The following is an 18,710-nucleotide window of genomic DNA, read 5'->3' as shown; positions in this document are numbered from 1 at the left end:
TATTTATTTTTCAAGAAAATTGAGTTTAAAATTTTTTAACCTATTTTACTAACATATTTACTAAGTAGTTACTAATATAACCAAATCTTGTTTTCCAGCCTCAAAAGTTTTATTTCCTTTTTAACTATTGCTGAGAAGTCAGAAGTTGCAAACATCATTTAGCAATTCAGAGAATTTGGGTTTTGCTGGAAAAACTCCCCATGATATTATTACATCAGCTGCACTCAAAGCTTTTAAATGATGGTTCTGGAACTTAAACTTAGATCTATCCTTCTGTATTAAACCCTTAAACCCATATTCTTAAATTTCCTTAGTAATTTGCCTTAAATGTGTTTCTCCTGACTTGCTTGTCTTCAACTTCAGAAATCAAACTTGAGTCAATGCATCAGTTCCTAATGAAATATATTCACAAGTTGTTAAGTACAATTAATTTTAATGAGGTCTTAACTTATGAAGTCAGATAAAAACAGACAACTTGTGAAAATAAGCAGCAGACTGCAAATCAAAGACCAGCAAGAATCTCGCCCTAGATAGGCCAGATATGTAGACTTTTACTGAAAGCTGGGGGGAAAAAAGGCGGGGGAGGGGGATTTAAGATATGATAACTGTCACCAGATCATTTACTGCCATGACTTTCCTAACGGTAAGCAAAGGGCAAAAATCTTGTCTTCAGGAGTGATCTAAATGCCTCTTTTCATATATTCTTACCTTAAGTACTAGTTTTAAAATAAACGATGGAAACGTTCATATTAAAAGCTGTTAGGATATTACTCCTTACAAGAATTATTCTGTCAAAATACCACTGTTAAATTTGGAAAGCACAATTACAAATTTTCCCCACAAAGTATTTTCCCCAGAGGGCTTCTTTTGGACATAGGGTGGCAGCTATTAAAACCAGTCACAAGCCTGATAAGAAAAAGTGAAATATTATTTGAAAAGTAACAAGAATATCTAGTTATATTACATGGACTTATTTGTTTTATTTCCTAAGGTATTCACGGCAAGAAGAATAAAGTCCTAGACAGAAGTTCTTAGATTTTACCGGGTATAAACATCAGCTAGGTCTCATTTCAAAATGACCAACTAAGAATAATTGGGAGTATGGCCCCATATCTGTATTAAAAAAATAAGACCTACGATTTATTCTAATGCAGGTGGCCCCATGAAAAAAACAGAAAAACAACGACTTTTAGACTATTATAAGAGAAAATTAGGAATTTTCACAGGGAAGATATTTTATCTCGGAAATATTCTAAAAGATGACAAATTTTGAAAACTACATAAAAAGAACATTCAATTAAAATTCCAAGATCCTTATTTCATGGTTTCAGTAAGTAGAATTTTCATGGAACTAAGTAACAACCAGTGAATAAAACATCAGACTGGAAGGTTAGGAATTTCTGATTAAAATTAGTCTTCCAATATTAAAAAGTATCACCTTAGAAAGCATTAAATAAAACTGATATAATACTATGGAGATATTTTCCCCAAGCTGGTATAATAAAAATCATATATAATAAAAGAATTAAAAATTATTAAACTCTAATTCTTCTTATATAAGGTTACAGATTAAGAGAAAGATTACCAAGTTTTTCCATAATTCTTCTAAATTCAAGGAAAAAAGGAGTCTGGCAAACTAAGCAATTTAAAATGAAAATAAACTTTAAGCATTGTTATGTAAGAATATAATAGTCAGTTACAACACAAGATTTTTTCTTGAAATTTAGCTAACTATCTAAGTGGTAAACTAGGCCCACCCTAAGATATTGCTCCTAAGAGCTTAATTATGGGTTAAGTCCTAGAATATTTAGCAACAGGCAGAATCACTTATAGTACAAAGGATCACTACTATTCATATAAAACATAACCAAGTTTTTCCTCGGGATAAAAAATAAATTTCCTTAGATTAGTGAAAAAAAATCCCCTTTGGTATATGAAAATTTACTCACTTGAAGTGCTAAGTTACAGGAATTCAAAAGTGTTTTTTAACTCCAAAGGCATACTAGATTCACAACTTCCTTTCTAGGACAGCAGCATAAATTGAGTTTTTCCTACATTTTCCTCAAATAATGTCTATAAACTACGTCACTGCATAGGAGCTATAGGTATTAAAAAACAATATACTCCTGGAAATATCACTCTTTGAAAATGTAATCACAACACAAAACAGATGAGATTGGACAATTTGGAAAGCAACCCCTTTTAAGAGGTAGTTTGTAAATAAAGTATTAAGGAGACAAGGATGCTTTCCAGGAAGCCGACAGGATGTTTCCAGAATCTTATTAAGGTGGAGAGGTGTACAGCTTCAGGCTAGAAATCAGCAGCACGGTGACCTGCTTGTGTTAATGGCACCCATTATCTCTAGGCAAACTGATTAAAGGAACGTTTTTTGCAAAGTTGAGGATGAGGCCTCAGACTTATAGGGATCCCACTTTGATATCATCTCTTTTCGTTGCAACAAGAACAGAAAAAGATAAAACACACAAAACTGAAAGGGTAATTCTTAAAAAGGAACAATGTGTTTTTTTAAAAGATCATTTAGAAATCTTAAAATTAACCACTGAATACACATACGAACAAGGAAACATAAGACACGTTATAAGCCAAGTAATTCTGAAATTACATTTTAGTTCCAAACCCCAGTACACATCAATTGCATGAATTCAATTTTTTTTTTATTCAGAACGTGTATCTTTGTTTTAAGACTGGTATAAACAAAAATAAAATACAAACAACTTGTTACTGACATGATAGCTGCAGTCATTAACTGCAAGAATACAGTAAAAAGGAGCCATACTAAATATTAATATTCTTGCAACAGAATTACCCCAGTCATTTTATGGTAGTAAATTCTGGCAAGAAATGATAAATTCATTTGTTATTAAAGATACTTAAAGAATTTCCAAGATCAATCAGTTGTGCTGAAAATAAAATAGCAGTTTATTCAAAAGAGCCCTTACCTTTCTCTTATTTTCCTAAAAGATCTGCCATTTACAGGTAAACTACTATTTTCAGATCAGCTGTTCAAAACCAGGGTTCTTCCTGTAAATTCACATCTTAGCTTTAAATATAGTAAACTTACACTCATTTTCCCTTTCCAGTGGAATATCTAGTCTTGAAGTTAAAACACTTTCACAAAAAAGAACAATTTAAAATCCTTAATGGAAATCTTGGTTCTTACTTTTCTTCTACCTCATTTTCATTTTCTTGCATTATTTGTTCTTCTTCCTCATCACCAAAAGTCTGTTCCTGCATGGTAGTAAAGGAGAGAGATCTAGCAGCCACTTCTGCAGCGAGGCCAGCAGTGAAGGTAAAATCCGGTGACAGCTGTAGCTGTGCCAGCCTCTGCTTGATGGAGGGCTGCAATGAGGCCCCGTGGGTTGGGTGGGCAGGGGCCAGGCCACCTGCATCAGCCTGCTGGGACTCATCTTCGCTCTCACATTGGTAATACATTCTTTCTTCAGCTCCTTGGAGGAAGACTTCATTTGCAGAATTGTCTTTATTTTTACCATCTAGCGGGTATTCACATAAATACTCAGTCCTATTACTTATTTCATTGTCGGTTGTAGAGGGTTTATTATTTTCCTCTTCAGTATCATTTTTACAAACTTTCCCCATATCTGAATCCACTGATGGTTCTGAATTACTTATGGGTTCCACTGGGTCTACAGGACACAAGGATTTCAACACAGCTTCAAAGGAAAAAAACAAAGAAAGAAAGAAAGAAAGAAAGAAAAGAAAGAAAGGAAGAAAGAAAGAAAGAAAATAACTAAAAACCCAGCAATGATTTAAACTTTAATTTAAACTCCCAGTAGTTTTTTCTTATAAAGAACAATAAATAAATAAAAGCTAAATAAAACTTGCCAGTAAATCAATGTAAATTTATAAAACCAGAGAACTTTATGAGATAAAATGCCTAAGATATGAAATGAGATGGAGTTCTGATGAATATTTTACAACACCTCACATATCTCTTATTCAAAATATTAAAGCAGTGGTTCTCAAGGTGTGGCCCTTGAACCAATAGCATCAGTCAGCATCACCTAGGAATTTGGTAGAAATTCAAATTCTTCGGCTCCATCCCACACCTACTGAACTGGAAACTGAGTGAGGACTGGCTATGTTATACAAGCCCTCCACTGGATTCTGATGCACACTAAAGTTTGAGAACCACTGTACTAAAGAATAAGCAGCATGGTTTTCACTAGTAGTATGTCAGATCAAACACCTAAGAGTAATCAGGTAATCATCCTATCATCAACACATATATATTTACAAGTTAAAACAGCATGGGAAAAAAAATGCAACATACAATTCAACTCACTTGCCAACCACCTAACAAGACCCTGATGAAAATAAAGGCAAAACTTGTACACATTTTGTAATGCCACAGAAAAATATAAAATTAAATAAAACCTGCATTCCAGATCAACTACTGTACAGCGTAATACATAAATATTATATCCATACGGCAGAAGTTGTCCTTTCAAGGAAAATGAAGTTTTATTTAGCCCCTCTTGATGTTAGTAGGCAGTGGGTTGCTTGCTAGGCAGTCTCTCCTCCCATTATGAGGGGTTAGTACAATACAATATGTTATGAAGCATGACGGAAGAAAGAAAAAGCACGTCTTGAAGATCTGGCGTTTATTTAAAAAATAATTTTGTAAAACATGTCCATTTCCAAGAAACAGGTCCCTAAGCTGCAGTAACTCCACTAGAGAAGCAGCAACAACAGAAAAAAATGGCCACAGCAGGTTGCAGTGTAGAATTTCCCCCTCTAATTCCATTCGGACTTTACCCCTGTAGGCAGAGACGAAAACAACTCTGGAAGATGTACTGAAATTTTTCATGGGCAAAGCATTTTAAGGTTTCAGCTTTTTATTTATTTTCACAAACTAAATTAGCATTATTGCCTTTTCAAATGTAAACTATGGAAAACACATACCTGAAAAAGAGACACATTTCTCTCATCATTATATCTTTACCCATACTGTCAAGAAGATAATTTTAAAGCCACATGAAGAAAATACTAAACAATAAAAAAGGATATAAGTTCACATACAATGTTATTTTCAGATTTCATGTACAGTGTTAGTCTATAAATCTGCTAATTCTTAAAGAATGCAACATATATTAGAAGTTGATTGATATGCCTGATTATTGTTAATTAAATGGGGGCAGGTAATCTGTATAATGCATCAACTGACTAGTGTGTTAACTCTGTGTTAGAATATAAACCTTCAGGAGTATGGGGATTTTTGTCTCTCGATCTATGTGCTAGGGATACAGCAGTAAACAGTATCTTAATATCTACTTGTTGACTGAGTAATTTACTAAATGAATACTGTGGGGGATAATAAAGCCCCTATTTAAGACCAATTTAATTACAGAAACAAAAAAAAATTGAACGCATAGGAAACAACAGTGTCTAAAATATAATACTCTTAATCTCTGATTTATGTAGGCCATAAATATATGGACAAGCAAGTTTCAGGAACTCTGTTTTTACCGCTGCTTCTAGGAAGTTCTTCATCTACTACATGCTTTGTTGCTCAAGATGTCCTTTCATTTCACTAGAGTGCCCCCAGGTGTGAGGGTCCGTAGTGGTGGGAGAGGTGGTAGGACTGGAGCAGTAAGAGGGGGACTCATGGAGGAGAGACTGGTGGAGAGGACAGCATTCCTGGTAAAGGGATCACCATATATGTTTTTCATTAATAAAAACAGCAACCATCATCTAATTAGATAGATATAAGTAAAGGAAGATATCTATATTAGAAACAGTGGGGAATATAACTGGATGATGAACTCCTGATGGAGAGGCTTGAAACCAGGAAAAGGAGTTTAGATTCAATACAATTAGAAAGGGGGAACCACCATAGGTTTTTAAGATAGAGAGCTATTATCAGTGTGCTGTTTGAGAAAAATCTAAGTAGCTTTCAAGGATAGATATAAGCTATCCTAAAAACTTAGAAGCTATCTTCTAAGAATAGCTTAGAAGAAAAAGGTATTGAAAATGCAAGTCAACTAAGAGGCTATCTCAATATACGACCATAATCTTATGAGGACCTGGGCTACAAAGGGGGCCAATGGGAAGAAAGAAGGATAAAATCAAGAACTGGGGGTTTCCCTGGTGGCACAGTGGCTAAGAATCTGCCTGCCAATGCAGGGGACATGGGTTCGAGCCCTGGTCTGGGAATATCCCACATGCCACGGAGCAGCTAAGCCTGTGTGCCACAACTACTGAGCCTGTGCTCTGCAGCCCGTGAGCCACAACTACTGAAGTCCGTGCACCTAGAGCCCATGCTCTGCAACAACAGAAGCCACTGCAATGAGAAGTCCGCGCACTGCAAAGAAGAGTAGCCCCCGCTCACCGCGACTAGAGAAAGCCTGCACGTGGCAACGAAGATCCAACACAGCCAAAAATGAATAAATTAAAAAAAAAATCAAGAAGTGTACATCTGGACAAGGGAGGATGGTAGTGCTCCTAAGAGAAGAAAAGAGAACGAGGAGGAACCTTCCAGAGTATAGGTAATCTATATACTTCTAGTGAAAAAGAGAAAAGGAAGAGAAGGCAGTTGAGTCTGAGGCTCCACATACTCTAAAATGGAAGGGAAGTCCCACTCTACCTTCTTAGAAATCCATAGGAATTAATTCCTGAATTACGAATTAGCTAGTTTGATATTGTCAAGTACTAAGCTTCCCCTCTTTCCCTCTCCTGCCTCCCATGAAGTTCGACTAAAGAAAAGAAGGGTGGTTAACATAAAGAAGTTTAAGGGTAATCTTAGGTATTACCAGTCATCCAACTTTGTCCGAATCCAAGTATGGAGACAGCGTGCACAGAAGCATCTCTGCTTCCCATCTACTAAAGTGCTCAGATCAATTAAGTAACATAATGATATAGTTAAGGCCCTAGGTTTTAACTCATTTGTTTTAATAGTGAACATACTTATTAATTTTGTGTTTTATTAAAGTAATTATAAAATAAACATAGGACAGAGTTTAGAATCTCAAATTCACTGAATTTGAAAACATCAATTTATTCACAACTCACTACCCATTTCAAAACAAATTTAGTAAAAAAAAATCAAATAACTGATGAAAAAGTCTAATTTCGTATTCCCAATCTGATTATATACCCACTCTTTTACTGATCAAATTAATTTTGTGTCTAGAAGAAAAAGTACTATACTTACTGGTGGATCCCTAGAATTAAAACCATAAGAAGTCTATACCTAAAATAAGATTTATAGTTCAAGAAAAAAGAATCCCTTACATTGAAATAACGTTTTACTCTGAAGTCAGTGCTTACCATGATCACTAAATAGAAGCTGCTTCCACTTCTGCCTTTCTGCCTCTGATGCTTTAAATCCCAGCACAGATTTTAGTTCTTGGAGTACCCTCTTGGATTCTTCATGCTCACGCTCCTGTCTCTCTCTGTCTTCTTGAGACAAGTAATAAAAGTCATCCTTTCTGAAATCACTGTCCATATCAATATCATCTACATAAGCTTCTAACTCCTGAAAATGAATAAAAGAAAAAGCACTGTACTTCGAGAGGACAATTTTCTAGTAGCATTCATTTACTTGCACCTATTGATCTCCAAGATTAAAAAAAATGACTCCTGGCACAGGTCATTAAAGCACAGTTGGGCGAACAAAGCAAACATAGATAAATTGAAATCTTAAAAAAACTTACCTGATACGAAGAGGGTTGTGGATGAGAAGTTTAACAACTTCGATTGTTATTTTTCTACTCTGATACCATTCTATAGATCTAGTCAAGATTACAGCTTTAGCTTTGTCAAAACCAATCAAAATTAGCAGGGCTGGTGGTTTGGGGAGGTGGTCAGGTATGTTAGTCTTCTTTGGTAGACATCTGTGGTTCTTTCTGACTTCCCAGCAAGTTTGAACACTATTGCTAGGATTGGGGAACACCTCATCTTATGGTTCTCCTTATCTCTAAGGGAGAGGGTAGGATCCTTGCTTACTCAGCTTCCCTTGCAGTTATGGTTAAGGAAAATGAGTTGAGATCCTATAATCGGGTGTACCTGGATCAGATCTGATTCAGAAGTTTGTTATAAAAGAAATAGGCATACTACCAAATGTAAAATAGATAGCTAGTGGGAAGCAGCCGCATAGCACAGGGAGATCAGCTCAGTGCTTTGTGACCACCTAGAGGGGTGGGATAGGGAGGGAGGGAGGGAGGGAGATGCAAGAGAGAGGAGATATGGGGATATATGTATAGCTGATTCACTTTGTTATAAAGCAGAAACTAACACATCATTGTAAAGCAATTATACTCCAATAAAGATGTTTTTAAAAAAAAAAAAAAGAAAGAAATAGGCATTTTGAGGAATCCATTCCGGCAAGGATGGTGGCAGATCAAGTTTCCAGAGGTAGAGGTTCTGAAGATAGTTTTCATTATTCAACATTGATGGAGCAGGTGGCAACATCTGCACCCAGTGACTTAGCAGTGATGTTGCCACTGGAACAGTTCTTTTGAGTGATTTTGGCTGTTTACCCCAACGTGCTTCAAGCCTGATTATCTGGACCTCTGAAATATTCTGTCAGCTATGTAATGTTTTTAAACAAATTTCTTGTAGGTTAAACTAAGTAGGGTTGGTCTCCCTTTGCAGTTAAGAATACTGAATAGGCACTATGACCTAAGGAAAAGAAGCCTTCTTCAGAATGAGCAATCTGTTGTCAACAACTAACACAATCATTTAAAAAAGTATTTTATAAAGGGTATAGCATACACACATGCAGCCAAATGCACAAATCTTAAATGTACAGGATTTTTACACAGGCACAGAGACTGGTAAACCACCACTCTGATCAAGATAAAAACATTTCCAGCATCCCAGAAGGTACCTTTGCTAATGCACTAACTTTTAATGCATTTCATCACTTTTGAGTATTTAAAAAATGGACAATTAGATATAAACAGGAAAATGTGTGGGTAGATTCAATGGATCCAAATTCAAGGCACTAAGAACTAATGATATGATATAAATTCAGTAAATTGTATTGTGATTCTGAAGTTCACTAGAAATATAAATTCAACAACTTACGTGAACTTATCCATGTCACTTACAGAGAAAGGTAGGTAAGTTATGTACGTGAAACTCTTTAGGGGAAAAAAAAGCAATTTTCACCCTTACCTGCTCCTCAGGGATTGGATCCTTGTCTGCAATGTGTAGAGGAGGCTGCATCAGAGGTACCACAGTACAGTGTGGGTTTTCACACGCCATTTCAGGTTTGCCTTGAAAAGAAACACAGAAATGAGTGAACATCTATTAAAGTTAACAAAGGTAATATCTATAGACTTACAATTTAAGTTAAACTCTTGGAGAAGAAAAACCTGTTTTTTCTCTCCCTTTTTCACCTTACCATAGTATCTGTCACACAGTAGGTACTCTAAATACTTGCTGAACAATCAACTTTGTTCATTGCACAGAAACAGGCTCAAGACAGACCCACTGTTCCCTACAAAAACAAACTTTGATCTTGTACTTCGCTTAAACTATTTTTATTCTCAGGAGCAGTTAGGATTGGAAATGAGTTTCACAAGTAAATAGATTGAAAAGATCACCCAGGTGAGCTTAACTTTAATTATTTAAAATTGGTGTTTGGCATCTAATCTCAGGGTTACTTGGCCTCATGTCCAGCTCTCTATCTTTTATCATTATCTCTCTACTTTCAAGAAGCAGGGGTTAAGCCTCTAGGTTTTTACCTTTCAAGAGTAATGATAGATACATGGTTGGGAACAGAGCTGGGGGGACTCTCAGCTGGCATGGGCTGGTGTGGTCAAAGCAAGCTAGGCTGGGGTGGGAAGAACCTTCAGTAGGTGTGAATCAGCAGAAATGTGACTTAGTCCACAGCAGCAGGCGACTGGTTACATACAAAGGATTGAATAAATAAGTAAATATATTGAAACTAATGACAGCCAAGCTTCTCATAATCACAAAAGAGAGGAACAAATATACAGGGGGGAAGGCCAGAATAAACTATGTGGTATTAGAATTGAATTGGAGGTATTGGTATGAACTCATGGCTTACAACATATATGGATAGACAGATACAGAAATAGAGATGGAGTGTACACATGTATATACAGAGATGTATTTCACAGCTCTGTACACTGAGAAGTGGTAAAAGGAGTAACATCCCAATGGCTCTGAGCATACCCAGCACCTAGATCTTGGTTTCTAAATGTCATTTTCCATTAAAAGGAATGAGGGCTTCTTGGAGACAAGGCTGATGTTATGGCTGGAGGCAGGGAAAGTATGAGACAAAGTAAAGAAGTGCTCAAAGAATGATGGTGACACGAATCACCTTGAATGGGCTCCCTCTGGTCAATCTTTGGACAACCTGGGCAACAATATAACATAAAAGTAACAAACTATGATCTACTGAATAAAATAAGAATCCATATATCCACACTGATATAAATAAGTAAATAAGTGGAAAGGGGGAGCGATGCTTAACCTTAAAATAGAGTGTCAACTAGTAAGTGTAAATGGAAAATGGAAGTAGAAAATTACCATTTGGCAACCATCACAGTAATACCCAATTCAAGCAAGAACTATCAATGGATGCTAAAACTAGTGGGTGAAAAAATTTTAAGCTAATTTATTCTATTCACTCATAAAATTCACTCTTTTTTGTATATACAATTTTATAAGTTTAGACAAATTAGAGTCATGTAATCACCTCTACCACCACAATCATGATACAGAATAGTTCTATTACGTCAAAACATTTACTTATGCTGCCTCTTTGTACCCTACTCCTCCCTCCATATCCAACTCCTAGTAACCATTGATATGTTTCCTGTTCCTATTAAATTTTATCATTTTCAGAATGTCATATAAATGGAATCATACAGTATGTAGTGATTTGAGTCTGTCCTCTTCTGATTAGCATAGTGCATCTTCCATCTTATTAATGTATCAGTAGTTCACTTCTTTTTTATTTCTGAGTAGTATTCCACCGTATGCGTGGATATAATGGCTTACCTATTCATCAGCTGAAGGAGCCTTGGGCTATTTCCTGATTTTGATGGCATACTACGGGTATGTAAAAGAATGTCTGTTTTTCAAAAATGTGAACAGAACTATTTAGGGGTAATGGGGTTTCATGTCCGTATCTTACTCTCAAATGGTTCAGAATAATACCACCAAAAGAATTTAAAGACAGATACACAGAGAGATAAAGCAAATGTGGTAGAATGTCAACAACTGGGGAATCTGGATGAACGGTATTTAGAATTATTATTCTCGTGATATTCTTATAATTTTGAAATAACTAAAAAAAAAAAAGATATGGCAAACTAAAAGCACCTGCTTCTTAAAAAAATTCAAACGAACAGTTTTATTTCAAGTTGTGTAGCCAAGGCTACTATGGGCATTTTAGTGAGAAAAGTTTGTGAATACTTGTATCTTACTTCATGTCATTATCACCTATGAGCAAAAGCCACATACACAGAGGCCATCATGAAATCGCTTATCATCTGCCCAATGATTTGGAGACAATTTTAACAATCATGTTTGAGTGACTAAGATTCAACATCTCAGAGTATGCCAAGGGAGGGGTGAATGAGATGGTCAGTGGTCTTCTGAGTGTTTCTATTTATGGAAAATACACTTAAAAGCTCCAGAGTCATATCAAAAAGTTTAATATGTATAAATATTTGCACATACTAAAAATTCTTGGCAAATTTATCCTTTGGAGAAAGAATTATTCACCATTTACATTTGAGATATAAAGGAAATCTATTGGTAGTATATTGGTAATTAGCTTGTTAACATTTCCTTTGAAAAAAGTTAACACTTTTACTATCTAAGGACTTAGTTTGTTTAAGACATTAAAGTATTACAGATCTAGCTGTAAACAAAACAATGACTAACAGGATGATAAAGCATTACTCACCTTTGGCAGCAATACAATTTCTATACATAAATCTGATTAACCTCATAATAAGGTTCCAAGGGATAAACATGGTATTGACTTGCAGCATAAGTTTAAAGATTAATATGTCAACCATTTACAATGGAATTAGTGCAATTAGTAAAAACAAGTATAAAATCTGGGTCCAAAGGAAAGCAGTTTTGCCGAAAGTTTCAAGACTGCCTTTTTACCTAGCAGTACAAGGCACTCTGATGTTCCTATTAAATAACGGCACATTTTAACACATTTTCTTTTTTTTTAACATCTGTATTGGAGTATAATTGCTTTACAGTGGTGTGTTAGTTTCTGCTGTATAACAAAGTGAATCATCTACATGCATACGTATATCCCCATATCCCCTCCCTCTTGCATCTCCCTCCAACCCTCCTTATCCCACCCCTGTAGGTGGTCGTAAAGCACCAAGCTGATCTCCCTGTGCTATGCAGCTGCTTCCCATTAGCTATCTCTTTTACATTTGGTAGTGTATATATGTCAATGTTACTCTCTCACCTCGTCTCAGCTTACCCTGCCCCCTCCCCGTGTCCTCAAGTCCATTCTCTATGTCTGTGTCTTTATTCCTGTCTTGCCCCTAGGTTCATCAGAACCTTTTTTTTTTTTTTAGATTCCACATACATGTGTTAGCATACGGTATTTGTTTTTCTCTTTCTGACTTCTTCACTCTGTATAACAGACTCTAGGTCCATCCACCTCACTACAAATAACCCAATTTCGTTTCTTTTTATGGCTGAGGAATATTCCATTGTATATATGTGCCACATCTTCTTTATCCATTCATCTGCCGATGGACACTTAGGTTGTTTCCATGTCCTGGCTATTGTAAACAGTGCTGCAATGAACACTGTGGTACATGACTCTTTTTAATAACAAATATGCAGTACCAGCTAACATAGCATTTGTATACTAATTTTTTTTTTTTTTTGCAGTACGTGGGCCTCTCACTGTTGTGGCCTCTCCTGTTGCGGAGCACAGGCTCTGGACGCGCAGCCTCAGCGGCCATGGCTCACGGGCCTAGCCGCTCCGCGGCATGTGGGATCTTCCCGGACCAGGTCACAAACCTGTGTCCCCTGCATCGGGAGATGGACTCTCAACCACTGCGCCACCAGGGAAGCCCTTGTATACTATTTTTAAATGACTGACGTATTTTATCTTAAAAGTAAACTGAATTTCTGGCCCCTGATTACCAAACTCATTATTACCCTAACTGGAAAAGAGTTTCTGGAAGTCCTAATAATGGAATAATACTATTAAAATCTATTTGTTTAATTAATTTTTTTAAAAAGGAGGTATATGATTCAGGGAACTTTCAAAGCATATTCATTTTTTATTTACAAAAATAAGAGCCAAGACTTTATATTCAGTGTCAATTTGTACATATAAATTAACTTTTTTTTAGTAAACTAAGTAATTTTGTCAAGTCAGTTTCATCACATAGATAAGAAGTACACCTAATAAAATCTTGCCAGAGAAGAATAAGCATATCTGATAAGGGTACGCAAAAGAACTCTCTCATAGGTACCTTTTTTATCTGTGTTTCTTCGTAGCAACTTGTCCACTTGAGAAATGGCCTCTTCCCAGCAATTGTTGCTCGCTTGAACATGAGGCTGAATCAACTTTAATTTCTCTTCTAGGATTTGATAAGCTTCTGACACTAGTTCTTGTGTTTCTTTAGTACAAACAAGCTTTTCAAGTTCATCTTCAAAAATTATTACCCTGAGTAATAAAGAAAAACAGCAACAGATTTCTAAACTATGAACTGAAATGTATAATTCGCAAGGTTGATTTAAGAAATAAGTTTATAAGATGAAAAAAGCTCTGGACATGGAAGGTGGTGATGGCTGCACAACAATATATATGTATTTAATGCCACTTAACTGTATGCTTAAAAATGGTTAAATGGTAAATTTTATGTTATGTGCATTTTACCACAATTTTTAAAAAAGCTTATAAAGAGTATTCACACATTTATTCAACAAGTATTTCTTGCATACATACCAGGCATTTTACAAACTGAAAGGATAAATTAAACCCATTTCCTACTTATAAGAAACTTAAATCAAATCAGGGAAATTATACATATACAATACAATATCATAAAAAATTAAAATTAACATTTTATTTCCATTCCAAATTAGGTCTAGAGAGTTGAAGAAACTTGCCCAGGTCATAGAGCTGGTAAGCTGTGAAGCTGGGCTAAATCCAGGCACAAAATGACTGAGAAATAAAGACAGGCTTATAAGAATTCAGAAGAGGAGGAAGTTACCACCAGCTATGGGTATAGACAGGGAACAGCTAAGGAAGAGGTACTTCTGAGGTAGCACTGAAGCATGGATAAAATCGGAGCATGTACAGAAGACAAGGAAAGTCATTCTAGATGGTACATGGGGAAAGGCATTTATACAGTTTGGCTGGACTGAAGGAAAGAAGTGAGAAATAAAGACAGAAAGCAGCCTGTAGTCAGGTTATGACAAACCCTTTCTGTAGAATGTTTTATACAGACTTTAGTCTAAGCTGTTATAGTCCAAAATCAGTGAAAATTTTCAGATAAGTAAGAAAGCATATATATGCCTCAGAAACATTAATCTTGCACTCTAGAGGCCAGGAGAACAGTTAAAGGGTTAATGTCCTAGGGTAGGCAAGCGAGAGTGGGAATATCAAAGGGGACAAGCGAGAGGGAGGGATGAAACACAAAATTTTTTAGATAACACTTTTAAAAGTTGTGTGTGGCAGTGCTAAAGGGCAAATCAGATATGATGGTTTGTGACTGGTTTGCTCTCTAGTGAAAGTATTTTGAAAGGTGACATGTAGTAGCATACATAGAATATTTCATTTTTAAATAGGAAACATACTTCCCATGCATCATTCATAATCCCTGACCAAGGTAAAAAGCCCTTCTTTATCATTTTCATGTCCATCCAGTGTAGCACTCCTCCTTCTCGAGCCACCTTCCCTCATGCTAATGCATTCCATTACGCCCTGTATATTTCTGATTCTATTGCCAAACATTAATTCTTTATAGACCCTGGCTTTGCCTAACACAGCCTTTCCACTGAAATCTCTCATGATGATCCAACTTTTGCCACCCACTCAAGTGGAGATTGCCTTATCTCCCATTATTTCCTGTGGGAGACAGGGTTTTCTTAGAACGGCAGCAACAGACCACTGGAACATCCCTGCCTCACAGTTTCTTAGTTTTACACTATGCTGTAATCTTTACATCAAACTTAAATACCTATCTCAGACCTTGAACTGATGGGTAAAAACTTCTCTTCTTAAAATGTCTTTCTGAACTTAATTTCCTATCCTTGTGCATCACCTCCTTCTTCACTCCAGTAAATTAGCTTTTTGATTTTACTGAGACTTCAAGTCCTTTTGGCCCATTTTCTTATCTTACAAAATCAATTGCTGCCCTCCCCCTTCTACTTCTTGCCTGGTATCCAGGGTCAAGTACATCAACTACAATCTTCTCAACTCATTAAATTCCTGTGACCTTCCCCTGATTACAACATGAACCCAATCATTCATTTGATCCAGTCCTATACTATGAGTATCTGTTACAGAAAAATTTCACTGAAATGACTGGACCCTACATTTCACTAAGGCGGAGTATCAAACTATGGATTCTACATTTTTATTATTCAACTGGGGCCAAAAAACTTGTTCTATGCTATAGAAAAATGTCCAAACCTGCTCTGATTTATTCAGAAAAACAGCAACATTTTTCTCATCAACTGTATGTAATAATACTTCTCTGCTTTTGTCCTATCTTTCTAGGTTTTCTGTTGACATCAGGTAAAGTAAAAACTACATAAATGGCTCCCCCAAATTACAGTACTTACAAATCACTGTTTGTCTGCTACATTTGTACCTTTAAACCATCGTTTAGGCTGCAATGTCTCAATTTTGCTGCTGCTTTTTAGCTAGGACACAAGCCAACGACCACAATGGCACAAGACTGAAGCTTGCTAATCATGGGGACATTTTCTTACATGGCTTCTAAACTTACTCATTCAGTAATGCTTTCAGATGGAGCTGCAAGCTGCGTACTGCTGTGTGAACATTATTCAGTTCTCTTGACTTCTGCTGAGTTTTGGATAAACGCTGGGGTACTACTGACTGGTGCTGAGTTTCAAAGTACCGATAGAACTCATAGCTGCGCTTAAGCTCTTCCAAACAGGCAGAATGAGCATGAGGTAGACCTTGAGTCACATCAGATAGAATATGATGAGGCAAAAGTGCTGGAGTAAGTAAGGGCCCAGGAGGTGAATTAGCCGTAGAAAGTAACAGGGCTAACCGCCTGAAGAACTCTGAACTCTGTGCCACCCAGAGTTGGAACAAAACCTAAAAAAAAAAAAAAAAAAAAACAAGAAAAAAGGACTAGATCAATAAAAAATATTGGTCAACATTCAAAACAAGAAAACAAACTACAGATTTGTTTATCTTAACTTCTGGTTTAAACTTTTCACTTTATTCTAAGTAATGAATATAGCTGAGTTTGAACTAACTCTAAGAGTAGCCAAGAATGTTACGTCAAATTATATAGTCATGGCACATGGGAACTTCTGATCATAATATAGCAGCTAATACCAGTATATAATTTAGTACAGTTCTGTCCTAAACGAGAGATGCTGATGGAATGAGACACAGCTAATTAGAAATGAATGTTCTTTGATGAATTATTTTAAAAATGTACACAGGGCTTCCCTGGTGGCACAGTGGTTGAGAGTCTGCCTGCTGATGCAGGGGACTTGGGTTTGTGCCCCGGTCTGGGAAGATCCCACATGCCACGGAGCGGCTGGGCCCGTGAGCCATGGCCGCTGAGCCTGCGCATCTGGAGCCTGTGCTCTGCAACGGGAGAGGCCACAACAGTGAGAGGCCAGCTTACCGCAAAAAAAAAAAAGAAAAAAATGTACACAAAGGAGAAAAGGAGACAGCAGGAATGATGGACCTATGTAAGTCCAAAGAAACAACTCATTGACGGAGCCAGAGTTTGGGCTTCAAACTATACCATTATTTTGGCCTAGGAAATAGCTAAGAAAAAACATAAAAATCAGTCCCAGAGTGATCATACTCAGGAATGTCTGGCATGAGAAACTACAACACACATTCTCAAAAGACACACCCGGAGTCTGGCAGCAAAGGATTCCTCCAGATAGTACTATTCAAGAGGACAATATCAAACAAACAAATACAATCTAGTCTGAACAGCAGTTAGCAGACAATAAAAAGAGGATAATTTACCACTCTGGATAATTTAGATTTCAGTTTTTTATAACCATGAAAATGGACATTATTTAAACTGTTTTATTAAATGAATTTTAACATTATGCAAATAATGAATTAAGATAATTTAATGTAAACCTATTTTACTATTAACTCACTTTTTTTTTTAAATGAGCAAGGCCAAAATTCTAAATCACTGAAGATACACTATCTAGGGGTTCTTAAATATAAATACAAGGTATCTCACAAGTCTTATTTAACCATTAAATTTTGTTACTAAAATGATTTTCTTTATCCTTTATTTTTTAATTCACCAAGTATTTCTTGAGCACCTATGATGTGCCAGGCAGTACTCTAGGTGCTGATAATACAGCAGAGAACAAAAGTGAAAAATATCCCTGCCCTGATGAAGCTTATATTCAAGTAGGGGGAGTAATAGATATTAAAAAGTAAAATAAGTTTCTTGTCTGATGGGGTATGGGGAAAATACAGCAGAGAAGGGGAACAGCAAATGCGGGTTTGTGTGTGTATATGTGAGGGGAAGAAGAGGGAGAGAGAAGCAAAGGGAAGGAGGGGTGGCTAGGAGGGTCTCTAAATTCATCTGAAGGAACTGAGCCACTATGAGGAAAGAGTTCCAGGGAGTAGAAGGTTCAAGTGCAAAGTCCTGTAGTAGGAGTATACTTGGCACATCTGAGGAACAGCTAGGTCCATGCGGCTGGGATACAGTAAGCAAGGGGGAGCATGGTAAGTGATGAAGTTACTGAAGTAACTCTGGTTTTTACTCTAAGAGAAATGGGGAGCCACTGAAGGATTCTAAGCAGAAGAGTAATATTATCTGAGTTAAGCTTTAACAAGATCATCCTGTGTTGAGAGATCATAGGGAGGTGAGCACAAGCGAAGACAGGAGATTACTGCAATAATCCAGGTGGGAGTTAACATGGTAGCTCATACCATAGTGGTTGGTGGTAAGAGGTAAGCAGCGGTGAGACAAGTGACAGAATCTCTTGACAGACTGTTTATGAGGAAAGGTGTTAACAAGGATGAGTCCAGAGTTTCAGACCACAGAAATTAAAAAATCAAGTTGGCATAGCTTACTGCCATTTTAAAAAAGACCAATTTATTATCTAATCACTGCCATATTATACAATTAAACCAAAACTCAGAAATACACATTTTTTTCTGTTTGTTCTTTGAATAAGGGAAGCCGCTCTGGATGAGGGGATAACCACAGTTTATGGGCAATTAGGAAATTTTGATTTAAAGCATTTTCAGGGAATTCCCTGACAGTCCAGTAGTTTGGACTCGGTGTTTTCACTGCTATGGCCCAGGTTCGATCCCTGGTCGGGGAACTAAGATCCTGTAAGACACACAGCATGGCAAAAAAAAAAAAAAAAAGTCTTTTCACAAAATGCAGATTTGTTTTTTAAAGCAGGAAATACACTCTTTATAATAATAATAATTTTATAAAAAAACTAAGAGTTTTAAACTAAGAAAAAAAGAGAGGTAAGGACTCTGTACTAGA

General features: G+C 36.5%; 1 protein-coding gene across 10 annotated transcripts in view; it reads right to left on the bottom strand.

Moving 5' to 3' along the window:
• The window catches only part of VEZT (vezatin, adherens junctions transmembrane protein), a 104,142-nt gene that overhangs the window by 28,890 nt on the left and 56,542 nt on the right, over positions 1-18,710 (bottom strand). For 7 of the 10 annotated variants that reach the window (XM_060025403.1, XM_060025394.1, XM_060025396.1 and 4 more), the window contains 5 exons: positions 15,972-16,306; positions 13,485-13,678; positions 9,160-9,260; positions 7,309-7,516; positions 2,609-3,692 (listed from right to left, as the gene is read on the bottom strand). In XM_060025403.1, the coding sequence (XP_059881386.1) occupies positions 3,178-3,692; positions 7,309-7,516; positions 9,160-9,260; positions 13,485-13,678; positions 15,972-16,306 (1,353 nt within the window). In that variant the 3' untranslated portion in view covers positions 2,609-3,177. The other 3 variants (XM_060025399.1, XM_060025398.1, XM_060025401.1) reach the window with 3 other exon arrangements.

Source organism: Delphinus delphis, chromosome 11, assembly GCF_949987515.2.
Source record: "Delphinus delphis chromosome 11, mDelDel1.2, whole genome shotgun sequence".
Classification (NCBI taxonomy): Eukaryota; Metazoa; Chordata; class Mammalia; order Artiodactyla; family Delphinidae; genus Delphinus; species Delphinus delphis.
This window is presented reverse-complemented; position numbering and strand designations above follow the sequence as displayed.